Source organism: Sinocyclocheilus grahami, unplaced genomic scaffold, assembly GCF_001515645.1.
Source record: "Sinocyclocheilus grahami isolate Dianchi unplaced genomic scaffold, SAMN03320097.WGS_v1.1 scaffold702.1, whole genome shotgun sequence".
Lineage (NCBI taxonomy): Eukaryota > Metazoa > Chordata > Actinopteri > Cypriniformes > Cyprinidae > Sinocyclocheilus > Sinocyclocheilus grahami.
This window is the reverse complement of record NW_015505881.1, coordinates 519,227-542,063: the sequence shown is the minus strand read 5'-3', so window position 1 is coordinate 542,063 and position 22,837 is coordinate 519,227. Positions and strand designations below refer to the sequence as shown.

The window sequence follows — 22,837 nt, the reverse complement described above, 5'->3', positions numbered from 1 at the left end:
ATATTTTTTTAACAGTGTGCCATCATCAAATGATGGTAATATTTAGGCCTACACATATAAAATAAAATCTTTACACATAAATAAAAATGTAAATGACTATATGAATGACAACAAACAGCCAATGCCCCTTTTTCGGAAGGTTTAAGAGGATTATTGGAGTAACCTGTGCCACTTTGGTGTGTGCATGTTTATGTGGTTTATGAGGACACAAATTTGTATAATAACATGGGTATGACATAGGTGTTACAACGAGAAAGTGATTTATGAGGACATTTTCAGTGTCCCCGTAATTCAAAAGGCTTATAAATAATTCAGAATGAGTTTTTTGAAAATCTAAAAACGCAGAACGTTTCCTGTGAGGGGTAGGTTTAGGTGTAGGGTTGGTGTAGGACAGCAGAAAATACGGTTTGTACAGTATAAAAACCATTACGCCTATGGAGAGTCCCCATAAACCATAAAAACAAACCTGTGTGTGCCCAGCTAACACAATTACGTAACTGTTACGTCGTGTGTTAGCAGGGTGTGTGTGTGTATCAGGTTGCTATGTATTATGTATTACTTTTACATAGTAGCCTATGTCACAAAGGTAAATTCTTCTTCTCAAAACCACTAAAATCAGTACTTTGGAATGCTCATGAAAAATGCTCATAAGATTCTGTACATGTTGTTTATTTGGTAATTTTGTCTGTTTTGATGTGTACTGCAGCTTCTCGTTGCCTATTATTATTAATATTATTATTATTATTATCAAAAATTGTATAATTTAAAACTGTTGCAGTCCAGCAGAAAAGCACAGGCCAATGCTTTTTTCCCCTCGCGTTTTCATGTACTGCGAGCAAGCATAGCTATTTTGGTCGAACGAGGGCGCTCACTCAGAGGAGATGTGCTGACAGGCGCTCGAGTAGGCTGTATTTCCCTCATCCAGCACACCCGATGACATTACATTCATTACCTCTAAGATCCAGTGAACTAAATCAGCTGTCATACGTTTACTATCGAATAAACCGGACCGACGAGCACTGAAGCCATATAATACTTATTGGTGCGACTAGACTTCTGCAGCGTCAAGGTGAGTGCGCATCATCCTGGCCGCATTCTTACAAAGCGTCAGAAAACGAGCTAACGTTGACTTGTCACAGTCACAGCTATTATGTATAACTATTAATTATTTCTATATAATATCTTTTATTGCGCTGTCTTTTATTCTATATAACGCGCAACCTATACATTCAAGCAACAAACCTTGCGCGAACGACCAGTAGCCTAATAGCCTATATTTGTTGTCATTTAGTATCTTTATAAAGCGAAAATTACACACGGAAATGTGAAAATAAGGAAATGTTTAATTCTTTTTTTTTACATTTCCTTATTTCCACATTTCCAAATAAATATAATAATAATAATAATAATAATAGTAGTAGTAGTAAGTAAATTTTATTTATAGAGAAATTCAGCTTACACTGACCAAAATGCTGTACAAAACAATCATAAAATACAGTAAAGTATAAAATAAAATACAAATTAAAATCCAAGATAACAACACTAATCCATAAATTAAAAATCAGGAAAGGCCATACAATAAAGATGCGTTTTAAGTCTAGTAATAATAATAATAACAATAATAATAATTGTCTGGACTACCTTTCTATGACGTGTTTTATGTTTTTAAATAGTAAATTGTATTTCTATTGTTACAATAACTAAAATATTTAAAAAATTTCAGGAAATTCATCCAGTGTGCTCGAAACAGAATAATAACCATGTCACTGTATCCATCTCTAGAAGACATGAAGGTGGATAAGTTCATGAAGGTTGGACATTGATTTATTTATGTGTGTATGTATGTATGTATGTATGTGTATATGTGTGTATTTAAAACTATATATCTATCTATCCAAAATGCTAACCCACAACCCCCCATTTTATGTAGGCACAGAACACCCCTACTGCGAGCCCATTAAAGGCTTTACCTCTTCCAGAACCTGAGCCTTACTATGATGCAAAATCTGAAGAGATAGGTAAGAATCAGATACTGTGCTGTATCTATGTATGATTACAAAATGTATGACAGAAAAGAGATTTAGACCCTGAGGCTGAGCTTCAAATAAGGGTGCCATGGGTACCTCACAAGAGGCTTTAGAATATATAGTCCCACTTTAGTTTGGGAACCAATTCTCACTATTAACTTTGACTTTTGCCTCATTAAACTCCTAATTTGCTGCTTATTAACAGTAAGGTTGTTGTTAAGTTTAGTATGGGGTAGGATTAAGGGATCTAAAATATGGTCATGCATAATAAGGCATTAATATGTGCTGTGTAAGTACTAATAAACAGCCAATATACTAGTAATATGCATGCTAATAAGTAAATGGTTAACTGTCTCTAAACTAAAGCATTATATAGGGTTCTTACAGTCTTGAACAATCAGGAAATATTATGGAAATTCCAAAACTGATATTTTCATACCTGGAAAACTCATATTGTAGAAACAAGTAAATTTGAGTTATCAGATTTTTCTCACTTAGCTTAGACCATTTTTAATGTTGTCTGTCTCTCTTTAGCTACTTCTAGCAGGTTGTACCCTGAGCTGAATGAGTTTATGGGTCTAAATCTCAGTGCAGAAGCTCAAGAAACTCTTTCCTCTTCAGCTCCTGACCAGACCAGTGGGGTGAGTGTGTTTATGCCTGAGAACTGCGCATCAGCTTATTCCCTTTTTCAAAATAACACACAAAAACAAGACATTCTCTTGAAAAAGAAGTGAAAAAGAAGTACACTTTGCATGCATTTAAAAAAAAAGTACTTACTACAGAAATTATTTACTTTTTGCCTTTTATTCACAAGTGAAAACAATCCATGACTAAAAGACAAACAAAAAGAAGGCATAAATCACAAAATAAAATAAGGAACGAAACTATATTCAGGTGAACATGATTCTGTAACCAAGGAAACAGGAAAAAAGCAACAGGAATGTAAATATACCACAATGAAAAAAAAAAGTAAGAATCCAAGAAAACCTCAAACTAAGGGTGCGTCCGAAATCGCATACTGCTTAGTAGGTACTACATTTTGAATTTGAACGTACTACTCGACCGTTAAAAAAGTACGTTCTATATAGTATGAATGAGAGTAGTATGAATGGAATTCGGACGTACTACATCCGCCATATTGATGTTGTCACGTGACATGCGTCTTCACAACAGTGCCAAAATTTAAAGAGCCCTCACTACTGCGCGAACATCAGAAAGGTTTCTTCTTACCGCTTTCATCTGCGTTTTAACGTCGAACGTCTCCGTTAAAAAAGCAGTTAACAAGCTGATGTACAACAGCACTGACACTAGCTCGATCTGTTCGTTAACTTGATGTGCTCAGTAATAACAATGATTAAACATCTTTTTACGGCCGATTCACGAAATCATCTCATCGATTTACAATGTTTAAACATTCAATAAGTCAGCCGTTCACTTAGATCATGTTGAACAAGTGCAATTTAACCACAATGAACAACGTTTTTCCCTGAGGTAATTACACTTGAAAAGAGTCGTGTCGCCGCCTTCCGCCATTTTCGAATATGACGCCTCCTCTCCCGTGGCCTCATGGGATAGTAAAGTGTCCATCGTATGCATGCTACGGAATTCGGGCGGAAGTAGTAGGTCATCCGGGTACTTCTCGCCTACTGTTTTTCAAATACTATGAATTCGGACATACTACTCGCCTCGCATACTGTTTTTCGCCTACTATATTGTATGGAAGTATGCGATTTCGCACGCAGCTTAAGAGTCCTAGAAAACAGAAGACACATCACACTTCGGACTTAAGTACAACTTTATATGTCATTTCATAATTAATTCCGTGGTCTGTGAAATAAGGTTAATGCTTGTTTCCGAAAGTACTGATAGGCATTTATGGTAAACTAATATACTGTAACAAACCTGTAATGATGGTCCACTGAACGGCAAGTTGTAGATGAATCCAAGTTCAGATTTATTATACAGAGTGAAATCCAAAAATCCAAACAAAACACAAAGACTTGACTAGACTTGGCTTGACTTGACTATACAGACATGAAACAACTCACCAAACAGAGGTTAAAGGCTGGGACACACCAAGCCGATGGTCGGCCATTGGCCAACGTCAGGCCGACGGCAAGCGACGGTCGGGCTAGTTATGTGTTTGGTGTGTTCCACTCATCGGCTCTCGTCGGGCTCACGTCGGCGGCAGTTTGACCGTGCATGTTGAATCGGTGTCGGGGCCGTCGGGACCGTTGGCGCTAGTGAGAGCTCTGATTGCATGTTCAGTTTAGCGAACGAGTTAGAGCCCGAGAATTAAAGCGAAATCATTTATAGTTCTGTGTCGCTGTCCGCGTCAACGTGCAGTACACATACAAACCGCTAGTCTACAGTGTCCACGGGCATGTTGCTGATGTAACCCACAGTACCACGGTAAAAGCCGAAGAAGAAGCCGCTCGTCGGAGAAGCATTATAGCCGTGACGGCGGCAAATAAATACCAAATCATTATTTAAAACTACAAAAAGGAGACAACAACGGAACAGGAGAAGATGGCATACTTTCAATCTCCACAAGGACTTGTACCACGGCAGATCAACATTGTTTGTCGCGGACAAATACTGATGTATAATGCTATGTAGTATAATAAATAAAACACTTGTTCTTTGCTTTGTTTTATTTTATATAATGTAACATTAAAATATATTAAAGTGCACATAAACACACACAAAACTCAAGTACATACGGAGGTAGGGGTTCTAGCAGACCAATCACAGCGCTCGCGGTCTGCGTAGAATTGACGCGCTGTTAGATTTTTGGAGAGGTGCACGACAGGCTACGGCGTCTGACGTGTAAGCTATAGCGTAGGTTCGACGCAGAAGTATAAATTGGGCTTTTATGATCACATGGGCCATCAAAGTACCGCGAGAGCAAACGAGACCAGCCGCCGAGGTCAGACGCTGCAGTTGCTCAAAATCGGCTGTGAGAGCCTTGATGATGACATGCTTTATTCTCATTGGTCAGATTCTGTGATGACAACCACGACGTGTGTTGCGTTTATTCTAACAATTTGTGTTTTTTATAACAGTAAAAGCTTTTTTAGTGTAGTCGCACTGTTGTCTTGAGTCATGTTTATCAAAATATATATATATTATATATATATTTATATTATTATTTATATAATATTATTATATTACTGCTCCGAGTGTGTGTTCACTGCTGTGTGTGTGCACATTGGATGGGTAAATGCAGAGCACTAATTCCGAGTATGGGTCACCATACTTGGCCACATGTCACTTCACTTCACTTCACTTATTTAAATATATATACCTCCACTTTATTGGTATTTAGTAGCCTATTTGTCTATGTTGAACTTTATTCTTGAACAGATGGCGCTGTATTAAGCAGTATATAAAAAGTGTTTCTGTTGCCAATAAAAATGTTTCTGTGTATTTGAGAAATATTGCATTTAATTCACTTTATCTGTGATAGAGTATGCAAACACTGCGAGAGCGTCATTGCCGGAAGCAGAAAGTGTCTGACTTGACGTCTCCGCTTTTAATTCCGCCCCGACTGCAAGAGGCTGCTCTCACCAGACAATATAAATGCCAAACAATAAAGGTCACATGACACAAACCAACCAATGGAAAACAAGGCACATGACTAAAGCAACCAATCACAACATGGCACACAGACAAGAGTAGCACATGACATGATCACATGAGGGGCAAGAAACACGTGACAGGAACATGAAACAAGGCAAAATATCAAAATAAAAGACCAAAAAACCTAAACAAGAAACAAAACCCGAACCCCACGTTACAAAACCAAAAGGACCAGGGAAAGAGAGGAGCACACCAGAATGGCAGTATATAACATACATATATTACAGTATATTATCTTATATTCAATTTTAAAAGCATAACACAACATAGTTTAAAAAAAAGTTCACATACTAGTTTCTCTGAAAACAATGCTACAGGCAGTTATTCTAATTTTGAAAAGTGTGTTCCGTGTCAGAATGTCTGTTTTTTGTTTTGCTCTTTGTGATTCCGCCCACTGCCAATTTACCCAATGGTATTTTGACATCCCGGGTTTCCAGTTGGTGCAAAACACAGCGTATTGCAGCCATGGGAGATAACAAATGAACTGTCGAACAGAGATTCTACCCAGCCTAAAAAGCCTCGGTATCCATCTAAAAAGCTCTATAACAAGAGGAATAATAAAACACAGATAAATCAACTAAACAATTTACATTATAAGTCTCGTTGCCTTCCATTGTCAGTTGTGCTCATTCCTCTTGTGTGTCCTAATCTGGCAACCCGTATGAGCATTGAGTCTGAAGAGGAGCCTGACAAACGACTCCAATATTTTGAATTTGGACTGCAGTCCCCATTTCAACTGCTAGCTGTCAATATTATATACTGCACCCTTAGGAAGCTGTTTTTACCTTACTTGTTTTAAATTACTTTCATTGGTATAACTTAATGTCATCTTGATTACAGTCACTTAAAATAATATATTTAACTTGAATAAAACCAATTAATTGAGATGTTACCGCAGGAAGTATATTTTGGGTAATTTGACTAAATATTTTTTGCAGTATTATATATTCCCCAATGCTTTTTAGGCTCTTAGTGTCTGCACACATGGAATGAGCTGGGCGGCAGCCCCCATAACCGGAAGTGACCTGGGGGTGAAGCGGGCAGAGATTCGACAGGGTGTACGGGAGGTGGTGCTGTGCAAAGACATGGATGGGAAGATTGGCCTCCGCCTCAAAGTCATAGATAATGTATTTATTTAATGTTATAAATACTTTAACTTTTAAACTTGAATTAATATAATTTATTAATCTAACAATCCAACAAGCGAGAATCTATTGCAACATGTCAATAGTCTGCCGTTTTTAGCTGAAAAATGTTTCAAACATTTAGATATTTTAATAATTTCTAAGTGTTCTATGTTTTAATGAATGACATCCACATTCACATCATAACATTACACCCCAAAATTATAATGGGTAATCTCAGATTAACATTTCCAAATGTGTGTTTCAGGGCGTGTTTGTGCAATTAGTGCAGGCCAACACTCCTGCAGCACTGGCAGGGCTGCGCTTTGGTGATCAGATTCTGCAGATCAATGGCAAATCATGTGCCGGCTGGAGTAGTGATAATGCACATAAGGAGCTTAAGAATGCCAACCCAGAGAAGATCACTTTGGCTGTGCGAGACAGGTACACACACATGCACACACACATCACATCATACATAGAGCATTTTTGCAGGTTTCAAATACTCCGCACAATGATGTTTAATTTATGAGGATCAGGTTGTCATGAATTATTCATGAAGAGATCAGACACAGGAGGGTGTGTGTATGTAGTTTAAGCCTTACAGCTGTACATCAACTATTGTTGTAAACCATTGTTAATACTAAAAAGTATGTAGGTATTAGAGACACTCATGAAAAGAGTTGTCAAAAGAATTTTAATTTGTCAAACTGTATAAGCCAATTAATTTTTTGGCCAAGGCCTGAATTTTAGCAACAGTAATAACAGGAGAGAGGGGAATGAGAAAAGACCTTGAGTCAGAATTCAAACTCGGGTGTACACCAAGCACTGTTACACGATACGTGAAAGTATCAGGCTATGGCTCTGACAGCCCAACTACTTTATTTTTGGCAGAGTGAAGTATACATTTGATAGAAAATAATGTGGAAGATGGAAATTAATCATAAAATACAGGACTTGAACTTAGGTCGCCAGGAGCACAACCATGTTATGTGTCAGGGTGCTGCCCACAAGACCATCGGCTCTGACAGTTTATCACCTTTCCTAATAATGTGCTAGTTAGCAAGTTTCACGATGAATATGGCTAAAGTTTACAGTCTCTCAGAGAACCACGCATCATCCCACGGAGGGTGAGGGGCAGGGATAGCAGAGCTCATTACCATTTAAAGAGAAATGCACTGAAACGGCTTGCTGTGAAAAGAGCTGTTTTGACAAGGAATATTCCCTTTAAAGGACTATTTCACCCAAAAGTAAAAATGCTGTCATCTGTCTGTCAATGCTGTCATAGTGTTTTATTTTTATACCATCATTTACTAATAGGGAATGACTCACTGCATCAGTAGCTGATGTAGGGGTGGGCAGTATGGCAAAAATATATCAAGTTTTCTTTTTTTTTTAAATATCACGATTCACAATTGTATCACCATTCCAAATTTTACTATTTTGCAAGCTGTCTAAGCAGTACAACCAAACTAATTTCCCTGTTATAAAGATAAAGCCTTACAAGATAACAAAATATAAAAAAGAATGACAGATATGTAGGCCAAAGTGGGCGAAGATTAAAAATCTTTGTCATTATTTTATCTTTGTTATTAAAAAATAAGAACAAAGATACACATTACAAATACACATAATATACAAATAAAACAAACAGTGTTTTATTTTCAGGTACAATAGGTGTATTTAGCCAGAGCATTCAAGAAATTGAATGAACAAATATAAAACTAAAACACTATTGATTCCTATTAAAGCAACTGCATTAAAGTTTTTCAGTCAAGACTAGTGAGTGATTTTCTCTTGTTGTTTTATAAACATTAAAAGGGTCATCTGATGCAAAATTCACTTTTACATGTTATTTGAACTGAAATGTGTGTTGGCAGTGTGTGTACACAACCACCCTATAATGATAAAAATCCACCCAGTGTTTGTTTTTGTTTTTAAATCCAGATAAATAATATCCCTTTTTTCAAATCAAGCCGTTCTCAGATTCTTGGCTGTCTGACGTCACACAGACCCAGGCCCCTCCCACGATTGTTGATTGACACTAGCATTTTACCTTAGACCTGCCTGAGTAAGCTGTCATCAGTCCGCCATTGTTTCGACGCCAGAGCAGTTGTAGACAAGAATGTCTCTTAAGTGATTGAGATGTTTTGTTGTTGGATGTAATAATGAACATAGCAGTTGTCATTTACTCCCGACATCTGAGCCACTGAAGACACAGTGAAGTATGTTTGTTTTTGAAGGGAATGCATCCCCTGATCTGCCTAAATGCGTTTATGTTTGTGCAAATCATTCATGATTCAGCTTCACCTCCAGAAGAAGTGAGTATAAGTTTTTTAATGAATTTTGCAAATCACCTTTCCTAATAATGTGCTAGTTAGCAAGTTTCACGATGAATATGGCTAAAGTTTACAGTCTCTCAGAGAACCACGCATCATCCCACGGAGGGAGAGGGGCAGGGATAGCAGAGCTCATTACCATTTAAAGAGAAATGCACTGAAACGGCTTGCTGTGAAAAGAGCTGTTTTGACAAGGAATATTCCCTTTAAAGGACTATTTCACCCAAAAGTAAAAATGCTGTCATCTGTCTGTCAATGCTGTCATAGTGTTTTATTTTTATACCATCATTTACTCACTCCAAAGAAGTTTTAAACCTGCATGAGTTTCTTTCTTCTGCTGAACATAAATGTTATTTTGAAGAATGTGGGTAATCAAACCCACATTGCTGGTCCCCAGTGACTTCCATAGTAATTTTTTCCTGCTATCAAAGTCAATGGGGGCCAGCAACTGTTTGGATACCCACATTTTTCAAAATATCTTCTTTTGTGTTCAGCACAAGAAAGAAATTAATACAGGTTTGGGACAACATGTGAGTGAGTAAATAATGACAGAAATTAAACTTTAGGGTGAACTATCCCTTTAATGACAGTTGTTAGCATGTCTAGTACCGTCCCTTTAAGACCTGCACTCATGTAATAATACAGGCAAGTATCCATTTTTTTCTCAACTGTTTACTTTCATTTTAGACACAACCAACTGGGTCTATATGTAAATCTTTTGGGTTTTGACAGTATTACAGCAAAAGATAACATCTCGGTTACATTTGTAACCCTCGTCCCCTGAAGGAGGAAACAGAGATGTCACGTCGGTGACCGACGAATTGGGGAATCTCGCAAGAGAGACCAATCCACTTCGAGTGTAACTAAACAAGCCAATGGACATTGGCATGTGACATTCGCATCTGGCTGCCACACCCGCACAGGTATAAGAGGCAGCAGGTGCACCGCATTCATTCATGTTTTCGTGAGGAGCCGACCCAGGGACCCGGCAGCTCAGTGGCGGTACAGCAACTGTGGCGAAGGGACGGATTAACATTTCCAAATGTGTGTTTCAGGGCGTGTTTGTGCAATTAGTGCAGGCCAACACTCCTGCAGCACTGGCAGGGCTGCGCTTTGGTGATCAGATTCTGCAGATCAATGGCAAATCATGTGCCGGCTGGAGTAGTGATAATGCACATAAGGAGCTTAAGAATGCCAACCCAGAGAAGATCACTTTGGCTGTGCGAGACAGGTACACACACATGCACACACACATCACATCATACATAGAGCATTTTTGCAGGTTTCAAATACTCCGCACAATGATGTTTAATTTATGAGGATCAGGTTGTCATGAATTATTAATCAAGAGATCAGACACAGGAGGGTGTGTGTATGTAGTTTAAGCCTTACAGCTGTACATCAACTATTGTTGTAAACCATTGTTAATACTAAAAAGTATGTAGGTATTAGAGACACTCATGAAAAGAGTTGTCAAAAGAATTTTAATTTGTCAAACTGTATAAGCCAATTAATTTTTTGGCCAAGGCCTGAATTTTAGCAACAGTAATAACAGGAGAGAGGGGAATGAGAAAAGACCTTGAGTCAGAATTCAAACTCGGGTGTACACCAAGCACTGTTACACGATACGTGAAAGTATCAGGCTATGGCTCTGACAGCCCAACTACTTTATTTTTGGCAGAGTGAAGTATACATTTGATAGAAAATAATGTGGAAGATGGAAATTAATCATAAAATACAGGACTTGAACTTAGGTCGCCAGGAGCACAACCATGTTATGTGTCAGGGTGCTGCCCACAAGACCATCGGCTCTGACAGTTTAACTACTTTTTAATGCAGAAATAGAATCATCCAAAAAGCATCCATATGCTATTTAACAGTCTTTTTTCTGTCTGTGTTTATTAAGTTTTCTGAAAGAGATCTTGGTTACATATGTAACCCTGATCTCCTGAATAGGGAATGACTCACTGCATCAGTAGCTGATGTAGGGGTGGGCAGTATGGCAAAAATATATCAAGTTTTCTTTTTTTTTTAAATATCACGATTCACAATTGTATCACCATTCCAAATTTTACTATTTTGCAAGCTGTCTAAGCAGTACAACCAAACTAATTTCCCTGTTATAAATATAAAGCCTTAAAAGATAACAAAATATAAAAAAGAATGACAGATATGTAGGCCAAAGTGGGCGAAGATTAAAAATCTTTGTCATTATTTTATCTTTGTTATTAAAAAATAAGAACAAAGATACACATTACAAATACACATAATATACAAATAAAACAAACAGTGTTTTATTTTCAGGTACAATAGGTGTATTTAGCCAGAGCATTCAAGAAATTGAATGAACAAATATAAAACTAAAACACTATTGATTCCTATTAAAGCAACTGCATTAAAGTTTTTCAGTCAAGACTAGTGAGTGATTTTCTCTTGTTGTTTTATAAACATTAAAAGGGTCATCTGATGCAAAATTCACTTTTACATGTTATTTGAACTGAAATGTGTGTTGGCAGTGTGTGTACACAACCACCCTATAATGATAAAAATCCACCCAGTGTTTGTTTTTGTTTTTAAATCCAGATAAATAATATCCCTTTTTTCAAATCAAGCCGTTCTCAGATTCTTGGCTGTCTGACGTCACACAGACCCAGGCCCCTCCCACGATTGTTGATTGACACTAGCATTTTACCTTAGACCTGCCTGAGTAAGCTGTCATCAGTCCGCCATTGTTTCGACGCCAGAGCAGTTGTAGACAAGAATGTCTCTTAAGTGATTGAGATGTTTTGTTGTTGGATGTAATAATGAACATAGCAGTTGTCATTTACTCCCGACATCTGAGCCACTGAAGACGCAGTGAAGTATGTTTGTTTTTGAAGGGAATGCATCCCCTGATCTGCCTAAATGCATTTATGTTTGTGCAAATCATTCATGATTCAGCTTCACCTCCAGAAGAAGTGAGTATAAGTTTTTTAATGAATTTTGCAAATCACCTTTCCTAATAATGTGCTAGTTAGCAAGTTTCACGATGAATATGGCTAAAGTTTACAGTCTCTCAGAGAACCACGCATCATCCCACGGAGGGAGAGGGGCAGGGATAGCAGAGCTCATTACCATTTAAAGAGAAATGCACTGAAACGGCTTGCTGTGAAAAGAGCTGTTTTGACAAGGAATATTCCCTTTAAAGGACTATTTCACCCAAAAGTAAAAATGCTGTCATCTGTCTGTCAATGCTGTCATAGTGTTTTATTTTTATACCATCATTTACTCACTCCAAAGAAGTTTTAAACCTGCATGAGTTTCTTTCTTCTGCTTAACATAAATGTTATTTTGAAGAATGTGGGTAATCAAACAGTTGCTGGTCCCCAGTGACTTCCATAGTAATTTTTTCCTGCTATCAAAGTCAATGGGGGCCAGCAACTGTTTGGATACCCACATTTTTCAAAATATCTTCTTTTGTGTTCAGCACAAGAAAGAAATTAATACAGGTTTGGGACAACATGTGTGTGAGTAAATAATGACAGAAATTAAACTTTAGGGTGAACTATCCCTTTAATGACAGTTCTTAGCATGTCTAGTACCGTCCCTTTAAGACCTGCACTCATGTAATAATACAGGCAAGTATCCATTTTTTTCTCAACTGTTTACTTTCATTTTAGACACAACCAACTGGGTCTATATGTAAATCTTTTGGGTTTTGACAGTATTACAGCAAAAGATAACATCTCGGTTACATTTGTAACCCTCGTCCCCTGAAGGAGGAAACAGAGATGTCACGTCGGTGACCGACGAATTGGGGAATCTCGCAAGAGAGACCAATCCACTTCGAGTGTAACTAAACAAGCCAATGGACATTGGCATGTGACATTCGCATCTGGCTGCCACACCCGCACAGGTATAAGAGGCAGCAGGTGCACCGCATTCATTCATGTTTTCGTGAGGAGCCGACCCAGGGACCCGGCAGCTCAGTGGCGGTACAGCAACTGTGGCGAAGGGACGTGACGTCTCCGTTACAAATGTAAATGTGACATTCCCTTTCAGTTTGGGAATTGGGAATTCCTACCAACACGCCACAGGTGCTGCCCCCTCCAGTGCCCTGTGTATGCCTCCTAAACCTTCCTATAAGGCAGACGATAGGAACGTGCTCTACACAGAGAAGGTCGACTACTGCTGTTCCTCAAGCAACCCAAACAGTAGGACTTGGATAACACTGGGAAAGTGTGCCCTTCCTACTTGGAAGAGGCATGCTGCAGAGTCAACTTCTCCCAGAGGGGGTGGAGTGACATTTACTCATGTGGAGTAACCCAAAACGGTCCTATTGCACATGGAAGTCTCTGAGATGGCTCAGGCTGCATCATCTAGAGACGGCAGAGCATAGCCTGCCAGGGGAAACACGGCCCTAGTAACTGTACCGTGGAAATAAACTTATGGGATCCCAACAGGGTCACTCATATGGGCACTAGTCTCACACCAGATTTCAGGAATTCATTGGATGAAAGGCCTGGCACTGGACGCTCCGCCACGTCCGGCCGCCTGAGTGCTGGAGGACTCGACAGGGTTTGCCTGGTTAGGGAGCTCTCTGAAGAACTAGGCATTATGAACACCACAAGCCGACTCTGAACTGGGCCTCTCAGTGCCACTACCCGATTGAGGTGAGAACACAGGAAGAAACTGGTTCGTCACGTAGGCTATAGAACCTAGCGAACGTGTTAGGAGTCGCCCAGCCCGCAGCTCTACAAATATCTGCTAGTGAGGTACCACAAGCCAGCACCCAGGACGATGCGACACCCCTAGTGGAGTGAGCATGCAGCCTGAGTGGGCAGGGCACACATTGTGCCTCATAGGCCAAGGTGATGGCATCCACTATCCAGTGGGCCATCCTCTGCTTGGAGACAGCTTTCCCCTTCTGCTGTCCTCCGTAACAGACAAAGAGCTGCTCTGAGGACCTAAAGCTCTGAGTTCTATCCATGTACTGCCGCAGTGCACGTACAGGACAGAGCAAAGCTAGGGCTGGGTCTGCCTCCTCCAGGGGCAGCGCTTGCAGGTTCACCACCTGGTCCCTGAAGGGAGTGGTAGGAATCTTGGGCACATAGCCAGGCCGGGGTCTCAGTGTTGCACTGGAGTCAGCCGGCCCAAACTCAAGGCACAATTCGTCGACCAAAAATACCTGCAGGTCCCCCACCCTCTTAATCAAGGCCAATACAGTCAGGAGTAGGGGTTTCATGGAGAGAAACTTCAACTCGACTGACTCCAAAGGCTCGAAGGGAGCAGTTTGTAGGGCTCTTAGCACCAATACTAAATCCCAAGGGGGTAAGGAGGGGGACCTAGGAGGATTTAACCTTCTGGCCCCCCTAAGGAACCTGACGACCAGGTCATGCTTCCTCACCGTGTGCGGAGATAGCAGCAACGTAAACCTTAAGGGTGGAGGGGGACAGCCTACGCTCCAACCCTTGCTGCAAGAAGGAAAGCACGGCACTGATCGAACATTTCCGGGGGTCCTCTCGGTGAGAGGAACACCAGTCGACTAACAGGTTCCACTTCAAAGCATAGGCCCGCCTCATGAACGGTGCTTGTGCTGAAGCGATAGTACCTTCTGGGGTAGGTCAACTAGAACCTCCGTGTCCCATCCAGGGACCATATATGGAGTTTCCACAGGTTCGGACGCAGGTGCCAGAGGGTGCCCCATCTCTGAAAAAGCAGATCCTTCCTCAGAGGAATCTGCCAGAGGGGGGCTGTCGTGAGGAGCATGAGTTCCGGATACCAGGTCCTGTTGGGCCAATATAGCGACAGGGACAGCCCGAAGGGCAGGACCTTGTACTGATATGCCGGACCCTTGAAGGCGAAATGCAGGAATGGCCTTTGTCGTAGGAGGATCGAGACATGAAAGTATGCGTCCTTCATTTCGATCGCTGCAAACCAGTCTTGGGGAGGTATGCACTCGAAAATGTGTTTCTGCGTCAACATTTTGAACGGCAGCTTGTGAAGCATGCAATTCAAAACTTGCAGGTCCAAGATTGGTCGTAACCCACCGCTCTTCTTGGACACATCCTCATATCGGCTAGAGGGGCCGGCTCTATCGCACCCTTCGCCAGCTGAACTGCGATTTCTATGACCACCGTGCCAATGGAGATGCAAACACCCTGTTCTCTCAAGGGAACAAGGGCCACCTCCGCGACTTTGGTGAAGACACGGAGCGACAGGGACAGCCCGAAGGGCAGGACCTTGTACTGATATGCCGGACCCTTGAAGGCGAAATGCAGGAATGGCCTTTGTCGTAGGAGGAACGAGACATGAAAGTATGCGTCCTTCATTTCGATCGCTGCAAACCAGTCTTGGGGAGGTATGCACTCGAAAATGTGTTTCTGCGTCAACATTTTGAACGGCAGCTTGTGAAGCATGCAATTCAAATCTTGCAGGTCCAAGATTGGTCGTAACCCACCGCTCTTCTTGGACACGTCCTCATATCGGCTAGAGGGGCCGGCTCTATCGCACCCTTCGCCAGCTGAACTGCGATTTCTATGACCACCGTGCCAATGGACCAACGGAGCCACCATCGTACCCGCGGTGGGGCAGCAAGGTGGAACACAGGGACCCGGCCCGGGGCCTTTGATGGCCACGCCTGTGATGGCAGAGGGCGAGGTCTGGGTGTGAAGTGTAGCACTCACCTGATCCCTCCTCGCGAGAGGGGGAACGCAGGGCCCATTCAAAACGCATGAATGAGAAAATAAAAGGTATTAAGCAATATAGGCAATAAAAAAACCTCAGTATGGTACTCGTGCTGTCTGACACACTGAAAGCTTCCCAAAGCATAGGATTTCCGATCTGAGTTGTATTTTTCATGGCTTATTGTGCTTTAATGGTCAAACACACACAAAATGACAGTCTGGGTGAATATTCAGGTATTCAGTCGGTTATGTCTTAAGTGAACGTAAACAGTTGTGATTCAGTATCAATATCTTGGATCAGTACATTAGGTCTTAAAGTGACAGCAGCGGGTTTATTATGTCCTTATGTCCTGTGTCCTTAATGTTAATCATACAAAAAAGAAAAAGAGAAAGTCATTCACTGCTCTTGACTGAATGACTTTTGTAGCTTTAATAAGGATTAATGTATATTTTATTCATACTGTAAAGACTATGTAGTGTTGTGTTTTACATTTGATTATTGAATGGTTATAGCATTTTTACCTGAATACTACAGTTAGATAAACTGCATTTCATTAAAATGCTCAATGATGGAAAATACAAATTAAGTCCTAGATATTTCTTAGCACAGGGAGTTTTAGCAGTGCTTTTTCTCACCTCAGTAGTAAATGTACATAATGAATTTGTTTGGCCCATGAGGGTCATGTTGCCCTGACAGTTGTGTCTCCCCCACATTTAAAAGAGCTGCTATGCCCCTGGTAATGGGGTAAATCAAATGTACACTATAATTACTATGCTCAGATGAGTGAATGTGTGTTCTTTTGTGTGTGTGTGTGTGTGTGTGTGTGGACTGGTATTCCCTACTTTAGTGGTTCTTAATCCTTGATTAATTCTTAATCCACCTGATTAAAATCACCAGCTCTTTAGAAGAGAGCTCCATGAATGAACTGTGTTCCGATTGACATGGGCCCTACACAGTGTTCACTACTCTCTACTCCCTGCACACGGAAAATTGGCTGAAAATTGGTTTACTTTACTTAAGAACATGGCTACATCGGTGCCTGCAACATCTTCATAAACAGACAAAACTTACTACAGAACTGTCGAGGGTTATTTAACCATAATCATGAGTTTTGCATAATAGACATGTCCCTTGCACTTTGGTGCCCTTTGAATGGAACATATACACTCCTTTCGAACTGGAATCATGGCGGAATATCCTGTGATGTCCACTTCACAGGGCACTTACAGTCGAATAGAACAAAAAACCTCTGAAGCGATAGAAGAAACATACAAAATGTGCAGAACGGGGGGTGACTAGGACCAGGATTAAGAACCGCTGCCATACATTATGGAGACCAAATGCCCCCATAAGTATAGTAATACCAGTCAATTTTGACCTTGTGGGGATATTTTTTAGGTCCCCATGGGGAAACAAGCTTATAATTCATACAGAATGGAACTGTTTTGTAAATCTAAAAATGCTTATTTTTATTTTTATCTAGTGATTTTTAACTTTAACTTTTTTTTAAACATTATATATTTTACACAATATACATGTAGGCATAGCCTTCAATATGCACATTGTTTGTTGGACAAAACTGGCAGGATGTGAAATAACATTTCTGTTAATAAATAAAGAAAATAAAATTTGGGTTTTTATCCAAATAGAAAATTATAGAAAATACACAGATATACATTGTATATGATTGTATTTATGTGTTTGTTTGTTTTAGATGACATAACCATTCACAATTAACTTCATATTCTGACAAAATAGAACTTTATTGCTAGTATTTCACTGAAGTAGGTTTGTAGTGGTATGGCTCATCAGGCAGTTTCAACAAACCTCTTTCGTTAAAGGAATACTCAAAAATGAAGATTCACTTATCAGTACTCACCCTCATGTCACTCCAAAACCATAAGGCTTTCATTCATCTTCAAAACACAGAATAAGTTATTTTGGTAACACTTTCTATGAAGCCCATATTTATAATACATTATAAGAGTATTCTTAAGACATTATAATGAATGCATAATGCATTATAAAAACCCTTATAATATGTTATATCATCTTATGAATATTCATAAGAACAGTTATAATGTTTTATATTATTTACTTATTTGTGGTTATAGCTTTTAAGACTATGATGATTTATAACACACAGTGAACATGTTGCATCCACTTAAGTTACAATGGATTATATTTCTCATAGTTATAATGTATTATAAGTCTAATATCTTGCCATCTTTCTTATGCTACTTTACTTAAAGCCATCAAAAACCCCTTATAAGTATAGTAATAATAAAAAAAAAATTCTCAAACAGCCATAAGATCAGATATCAGATCAGATGAATGTGTAATAATAAGACATATTTGCTTTGAACTGTTTTTAATGTAATATCAGTTTGATTATTTTGACGGTTCCCCAACAGACAAACTGACTATAACTAACTTTGCAAGTACGCCAACATTCTACCAACCCTAACCTAAGCCTATTAATACTCTAATGAGAGTTAGTTGACATGTAGTTGCAAAGTTGCTTATAGTCAAGGGGGGTCATGAAAATAAAATTTTTAATGTAATATCAGTTTGATTATTTTGACGGTTCCCCAACAGACAAACTGACTATAACTAACTTTGCAAGTACGTCAACATTCTACCAACCCTAACCTAAGCCTACTAATACTCTAATGAGAGTTAGTTGACGTAGTTGCAAAGTTGCTTATAGTCAATAGACCAGGGGGACCATCAAAATAAAATGTAACCTAACATAAACATTGCATTTTTTTTCAGATGAAATTATTAACTAGCTCACATTAAAATTAATATTAGCCTCACAGGGAACACTCAAATAACACTCCACACCTAACCACTTACAAGATGTAGTAAGATACTGTGCAGATCTTAAATAAACAATGTCAAGATATATTGTTACGGGGTGAACAAGACGTGAGATGTGCGGATCCATATGCAAGGCTTTATTAAAGGGTGTGGTCATGAAACAGGCATGGGTCAGACAATGGCAAAGTATATTAAGGGCAAGACAGAGGAGTAATCTAAAACGGGCGTGGTTGATCAGCGGCTAACAATATCCAGAGGGCTAAACACGAGGGGTTACCCAATAACTCGAGCTAGAGTCCAAGCGAGGTGCAAACACAGTCCAAAACAGCAGTCAAAGGGTTAATCCAAGATAAACAGGCAATAATCAGGTAACACTGGAAAGCAGGCAAGACAAGAAGACGTGAGATGTGCGGATCCATATGCAAGGCTTTATTAAAGGGTGTGGTCATGAAACAGGCATGGGTCAGACAATGGCAAAGTATATTAAGGGCAAGACAGAAGAGTAATCTAAAACGGGCGTGGTTGATCAGCGGCTAACAATATCCAGAGGGCTAAACACGAGGGGTTACCCAATAACACGAGCTAGAGTCCAAGCGAGGTGCAAACACAGTCCGAAACAGCAGTCAAAGGGTTAATCCAAGATAAACAGGCAATAATCAGGTAACACTGGAAAGCAGGCAAGACAAGACTGTGACTAGGAACTAAGGACTAGAAACTAGGGCAGGAAACTGGCTCCGTAATGTGCTACCACTAGGAGAGTGATAAACGCAAACGATACTCAGCGTTGAATGGTGGTGTGAGACTGATTTATATAGTGTGTGTTATTGGTAGCAGGTGTGTGTGATTGGTTTCAGATGAGCTTGTGATTAGTGCAATGGAGCATGGGAAATGTAGTCCAGGGTGATGTGTAACAGTTTGTGTAGTGCGAGAGTCAATGTAACGGAAGGATGACCTCTGGTGGTGATCGAACGGAAGACCATGGACAGGATTCGTGACATATATAGTCCATTATAAATGTAAAAATAGATTTTATATGGTGTTCATTGTGTGTTATAAATAATCATAATCTTAAAACATAACCACAAAGGAGTAAGCATTATAATGCATTATAATTGTTGTTATGATTATTTATAAGATGATATAACATATTATAAGGTCTTTTATAATGCATTATGCATTCATTATAATGCCTTAAGAATACCCTTATAATGTGTTATAAATATGGGCTTCATAGAAAGTGTTACTGTTATTTTTTATGAAACTTGAGAGATTTCTGTCCCTATACACAAAGGTCATGCAGCCAAAACTTTGACATTTCAAAAATGTTACAAAAAATATTAACATTTAGCAAAATTTCTAAAGTGAAAAAAAGGCTGTTTTGCAAATATTGGAAATTGGAACACGCCAAAAAGCTGGTACATTTCAGAAGCCCCTTTTCAAAAACTTGTGAAAGCATCTTTTGTTACCGGCAGTTAAGTTTTTGGTTGATTTGTGTTCCTCTTTTTCACCCATCTGTATCTTCTCATGCCTTTCAATAAACCCTGTTGAGATCACTGTCTCTCCATGATAGAAGACCAGACAATCATCACTATGTGCACAACAACGTCTTTCACTGCAGCAGCTTTGTCAAACTCTCGCTGCTCCACTGCATTCTAAAGCCAAAATGTGACCACTTTCTCATCTACCTCACCTCCATCTCCCTTGCTGCACCACAGTTCTACGCCAGGTCACTCCAGTGCCCTAATCGGGAGTGACAGAGGATTGCAGTAACTTTCTCCTTCACTGTTTGCTCCAGTTAAAGATGCAGTCACAGTGCTTTCCCATAGTTTGAGACAAAATTGTGTTTGTCATCTCTCTGCTCTCTGGAAGTATTCTGCAGTTGAACCATCTACAAACCAGACCCGGTCATCCAATTACTCACGCAGCCAGGCAATCTGAATAACTGTACCGTCTGTGCCAAGGAAATTCCTCTATAACTGACTATGCTCTGCACTTCTGAACCGGTACTGGAACCCTCTCTCTGGCTGTATCTCACCACCCACAATGATGTTATGGGCTGGAGCAATTCATTCAACTGTATTTCATCTGTGCCTCCCATCGCAAAGCAGTCACCAACTTGACAGCCCTGCAGTCACTGCCCATGGCTTGCTTATCACACCCTCCAGAGCCTTTCGAGGAGCCTATGCAGATTAATTCCTTCTGACTCTCCCAGACCAAATGACAACAGAAAATTGTAAATAGACTGCCTTTATTGTATCACCACACTGCTCTGATCAATCTGCACATTGGATGCCTTCACTCTGAAACCATCACCTTCCTGATTCTGGAGGGCTCAACATCAGATTTCATCCTAGGAAGTCTCTGACTCCCATGGAGGAGTGTGTAAAGGAACTCTAACAGGGTTACATCCACTCTTCAACTTTCCCTGCCTCTTCCATTTTCCTCTGTTTGGCTTGAGGCCATAAATTGACTACTGCACCCTCAATGACATCACCATCAAATTCTGATATCGTCTTCCCCTGGTCCTGGCAATCCTGAAACAGCTGCAAGGAGCATTGGTGTTCACCAAGCTGGACCTATGTAGCACTTACAACCTCGTTCAGATCCAGAAGGGAGACAAGTGTAAGACGGCATTTGTCACTCCCACCGACCACTATGAACACTGGATAATGACGTATGGCTTGGCCAACTCTACCTCCATGTTCCAAGGCTTCATGAATGAGGTATTCCAGGAGTATCTTCATTACTTCATCATCATCATCTGTATCGATGATATCCTTGGCTACTCCAAGAATGAGGCTCAGAAAATTGCTACCATGTAACTCTTGTACTGGAACTCTGCAAACACTTTCTGGGTTGAGAAAGTGTGAGTTCCATCGGCCTTCAGGCCAGTTTTTTCAGATATAACCTCAGCCTCAGAGAGCAGATGGGCCGGGGAAGGTCTCCACCGACCAGTCCTGACCAGTTTCATCCTCTATCAAGGAACTACAACACTTGTGTTTGTATAATCTCATCTGCCAATAAACCCTGTTGAGTTCACTCTGTCTGTGTCCATATCTCTGTGACAGGTGGTTTTGAAATACCATTACATATATGGGAAAGGATTCAAGGATGCAATACAAGAAAAGAAATGCAAAGGAAAGCCTGCAAAGGACACCCCGGCAAAATTTAGAAAATTAAAAAAAAAATAAAATAAAAAAGATGTTGCCTGGTATACCATCAAATACATGTTCATTATGCAATTATAAACCAGCACTGAAAATACTATTACTGTTTGCAGGCCATTGGAGCGAACTGTTACTCTTCACAAGGACATGAACGGGCAGCTCGGCTTTCTTTTTAAAAAGGGTCGAATCACCTCAATAGTAAAAGACAGCTCAGCAGCACGTAACGGCCTCCTTACTGATCATCAGATCTGTGAGATCAATGGTCAGAATATAATCGGACTGAAGGTAAATGACATCAGTATTTTGCATTTGTTGGTTTTCCTTCTTTCTCTTTTGCCGTCTTTCTTAAATCACAACATGGCCCTGTAAAGCACTTGATTTCAATTGAAGATACGTTCTTCTCTTTTCATCTCTTTGATTAGGATTCCCAAATCACAGACATTCTTAATTCCAGCGGAGGAGTTGTCACGGTAACTGTGATGCCAGTGGTCATCTTTGAACACATGATGAAAAGGTATGGAAAATAAACCGCGGGCGGACAAAACCCAATGTCAATCAGCAGTCTATTCATGCAACTTTACTGAAAGTATCTTTTTTTCCCCCTTCTTTTATTGCGTCTCACTAATGTATTCTTAACATTATTTTCCTCGCTGCAGGATGTCCAGCAGTATTGTAAAGTCACTAATGGATCATTCTATTCCTGAGGTGTGAGATCGTTTGGATCAAACTGTACAGCTGAGGATGATTTGGCCACAGCTTTTGGAGGACTCACATTTTGTTTGGAGCACAAGTTTAGTTGTGTGTCCACAATCATGTGATTTTAAGTATGTTTATGTACGTTTAAGAGGTTATTGTCGGGCAAAGAAAGACAAAGCAAGGATAACACGAGAGATATTTGTTTCAGTTTTTCCTTTAAATGAATAGCGTACCCAAAAATGACAAGTTCTGTAATCATTTACTTACCTTTATGTTGTTCCAAACCCATATGCCTTTCTGACGTATCACACAAAAGAAAATGTTAGGCCATATGCAAAATGTTCACACTGCTC

General features: G+C 40.0%; 1 protein-coding gene across 1 annotated transcript; it reads left to right on the top strand.

The window, feature by feature from the left end:
- Positions 1-699: 699 nt before the first annotated feature.
- sdcbp (syndecan binding protein (syntenin)) lies at positions 700-22,728 on the top strand. Its single transcript, XM_016243822.1, has 11 exons — positions 700-1,069; positions 1,724-1,811; positions 1,931-2,018; positions 2,562-2,668; positions 6,635-6,796; positions 7,062-7,249; positions 9,919-9,991; positions 10,188-10,363; positions 21,902-22,073; positions 22,211-22,302; positions 22,445-22,728. Exons 2-11 carry the CDS (start codon positions 1,761-1,763, stop codon positions 22,497-22,499), a joined length of 1,164 nt encoding a protein of 387 aa, XP_016099308.1. The 5' UTR covers positions 700-1,069; positions 1,724-1,760; the 3' UTR covers positions 22,500-22,728.
- The last annotated feature ends 109 nt before the right edge of the window (positions 22,729-22,837 follow it).

Bases quoted from the DNA above. Each gene is read 5' to 3' on its own strand.
- sdcbp (XM_016243822.1), top strand. From the start codon at position 1,761: ATGTCACTGTATCCATCTCTAGAAGACATGAAGGTGGATAAGTTCATG. The intron at 2,019-2,561 runs GTAAGAATCAGA...GTCTCTCTTTAG, and splicing joins TGCAAAATCTGAAGAGATAG to CTACTTCTAGCAGGTTGTAC. The intron at 7,250-9,918 runs GCACACACACAT...CGTCCCCTGAAG, and splicing joins CGAGACAGGTACACACACAT to GAGGAAACAGAGATGTCACG.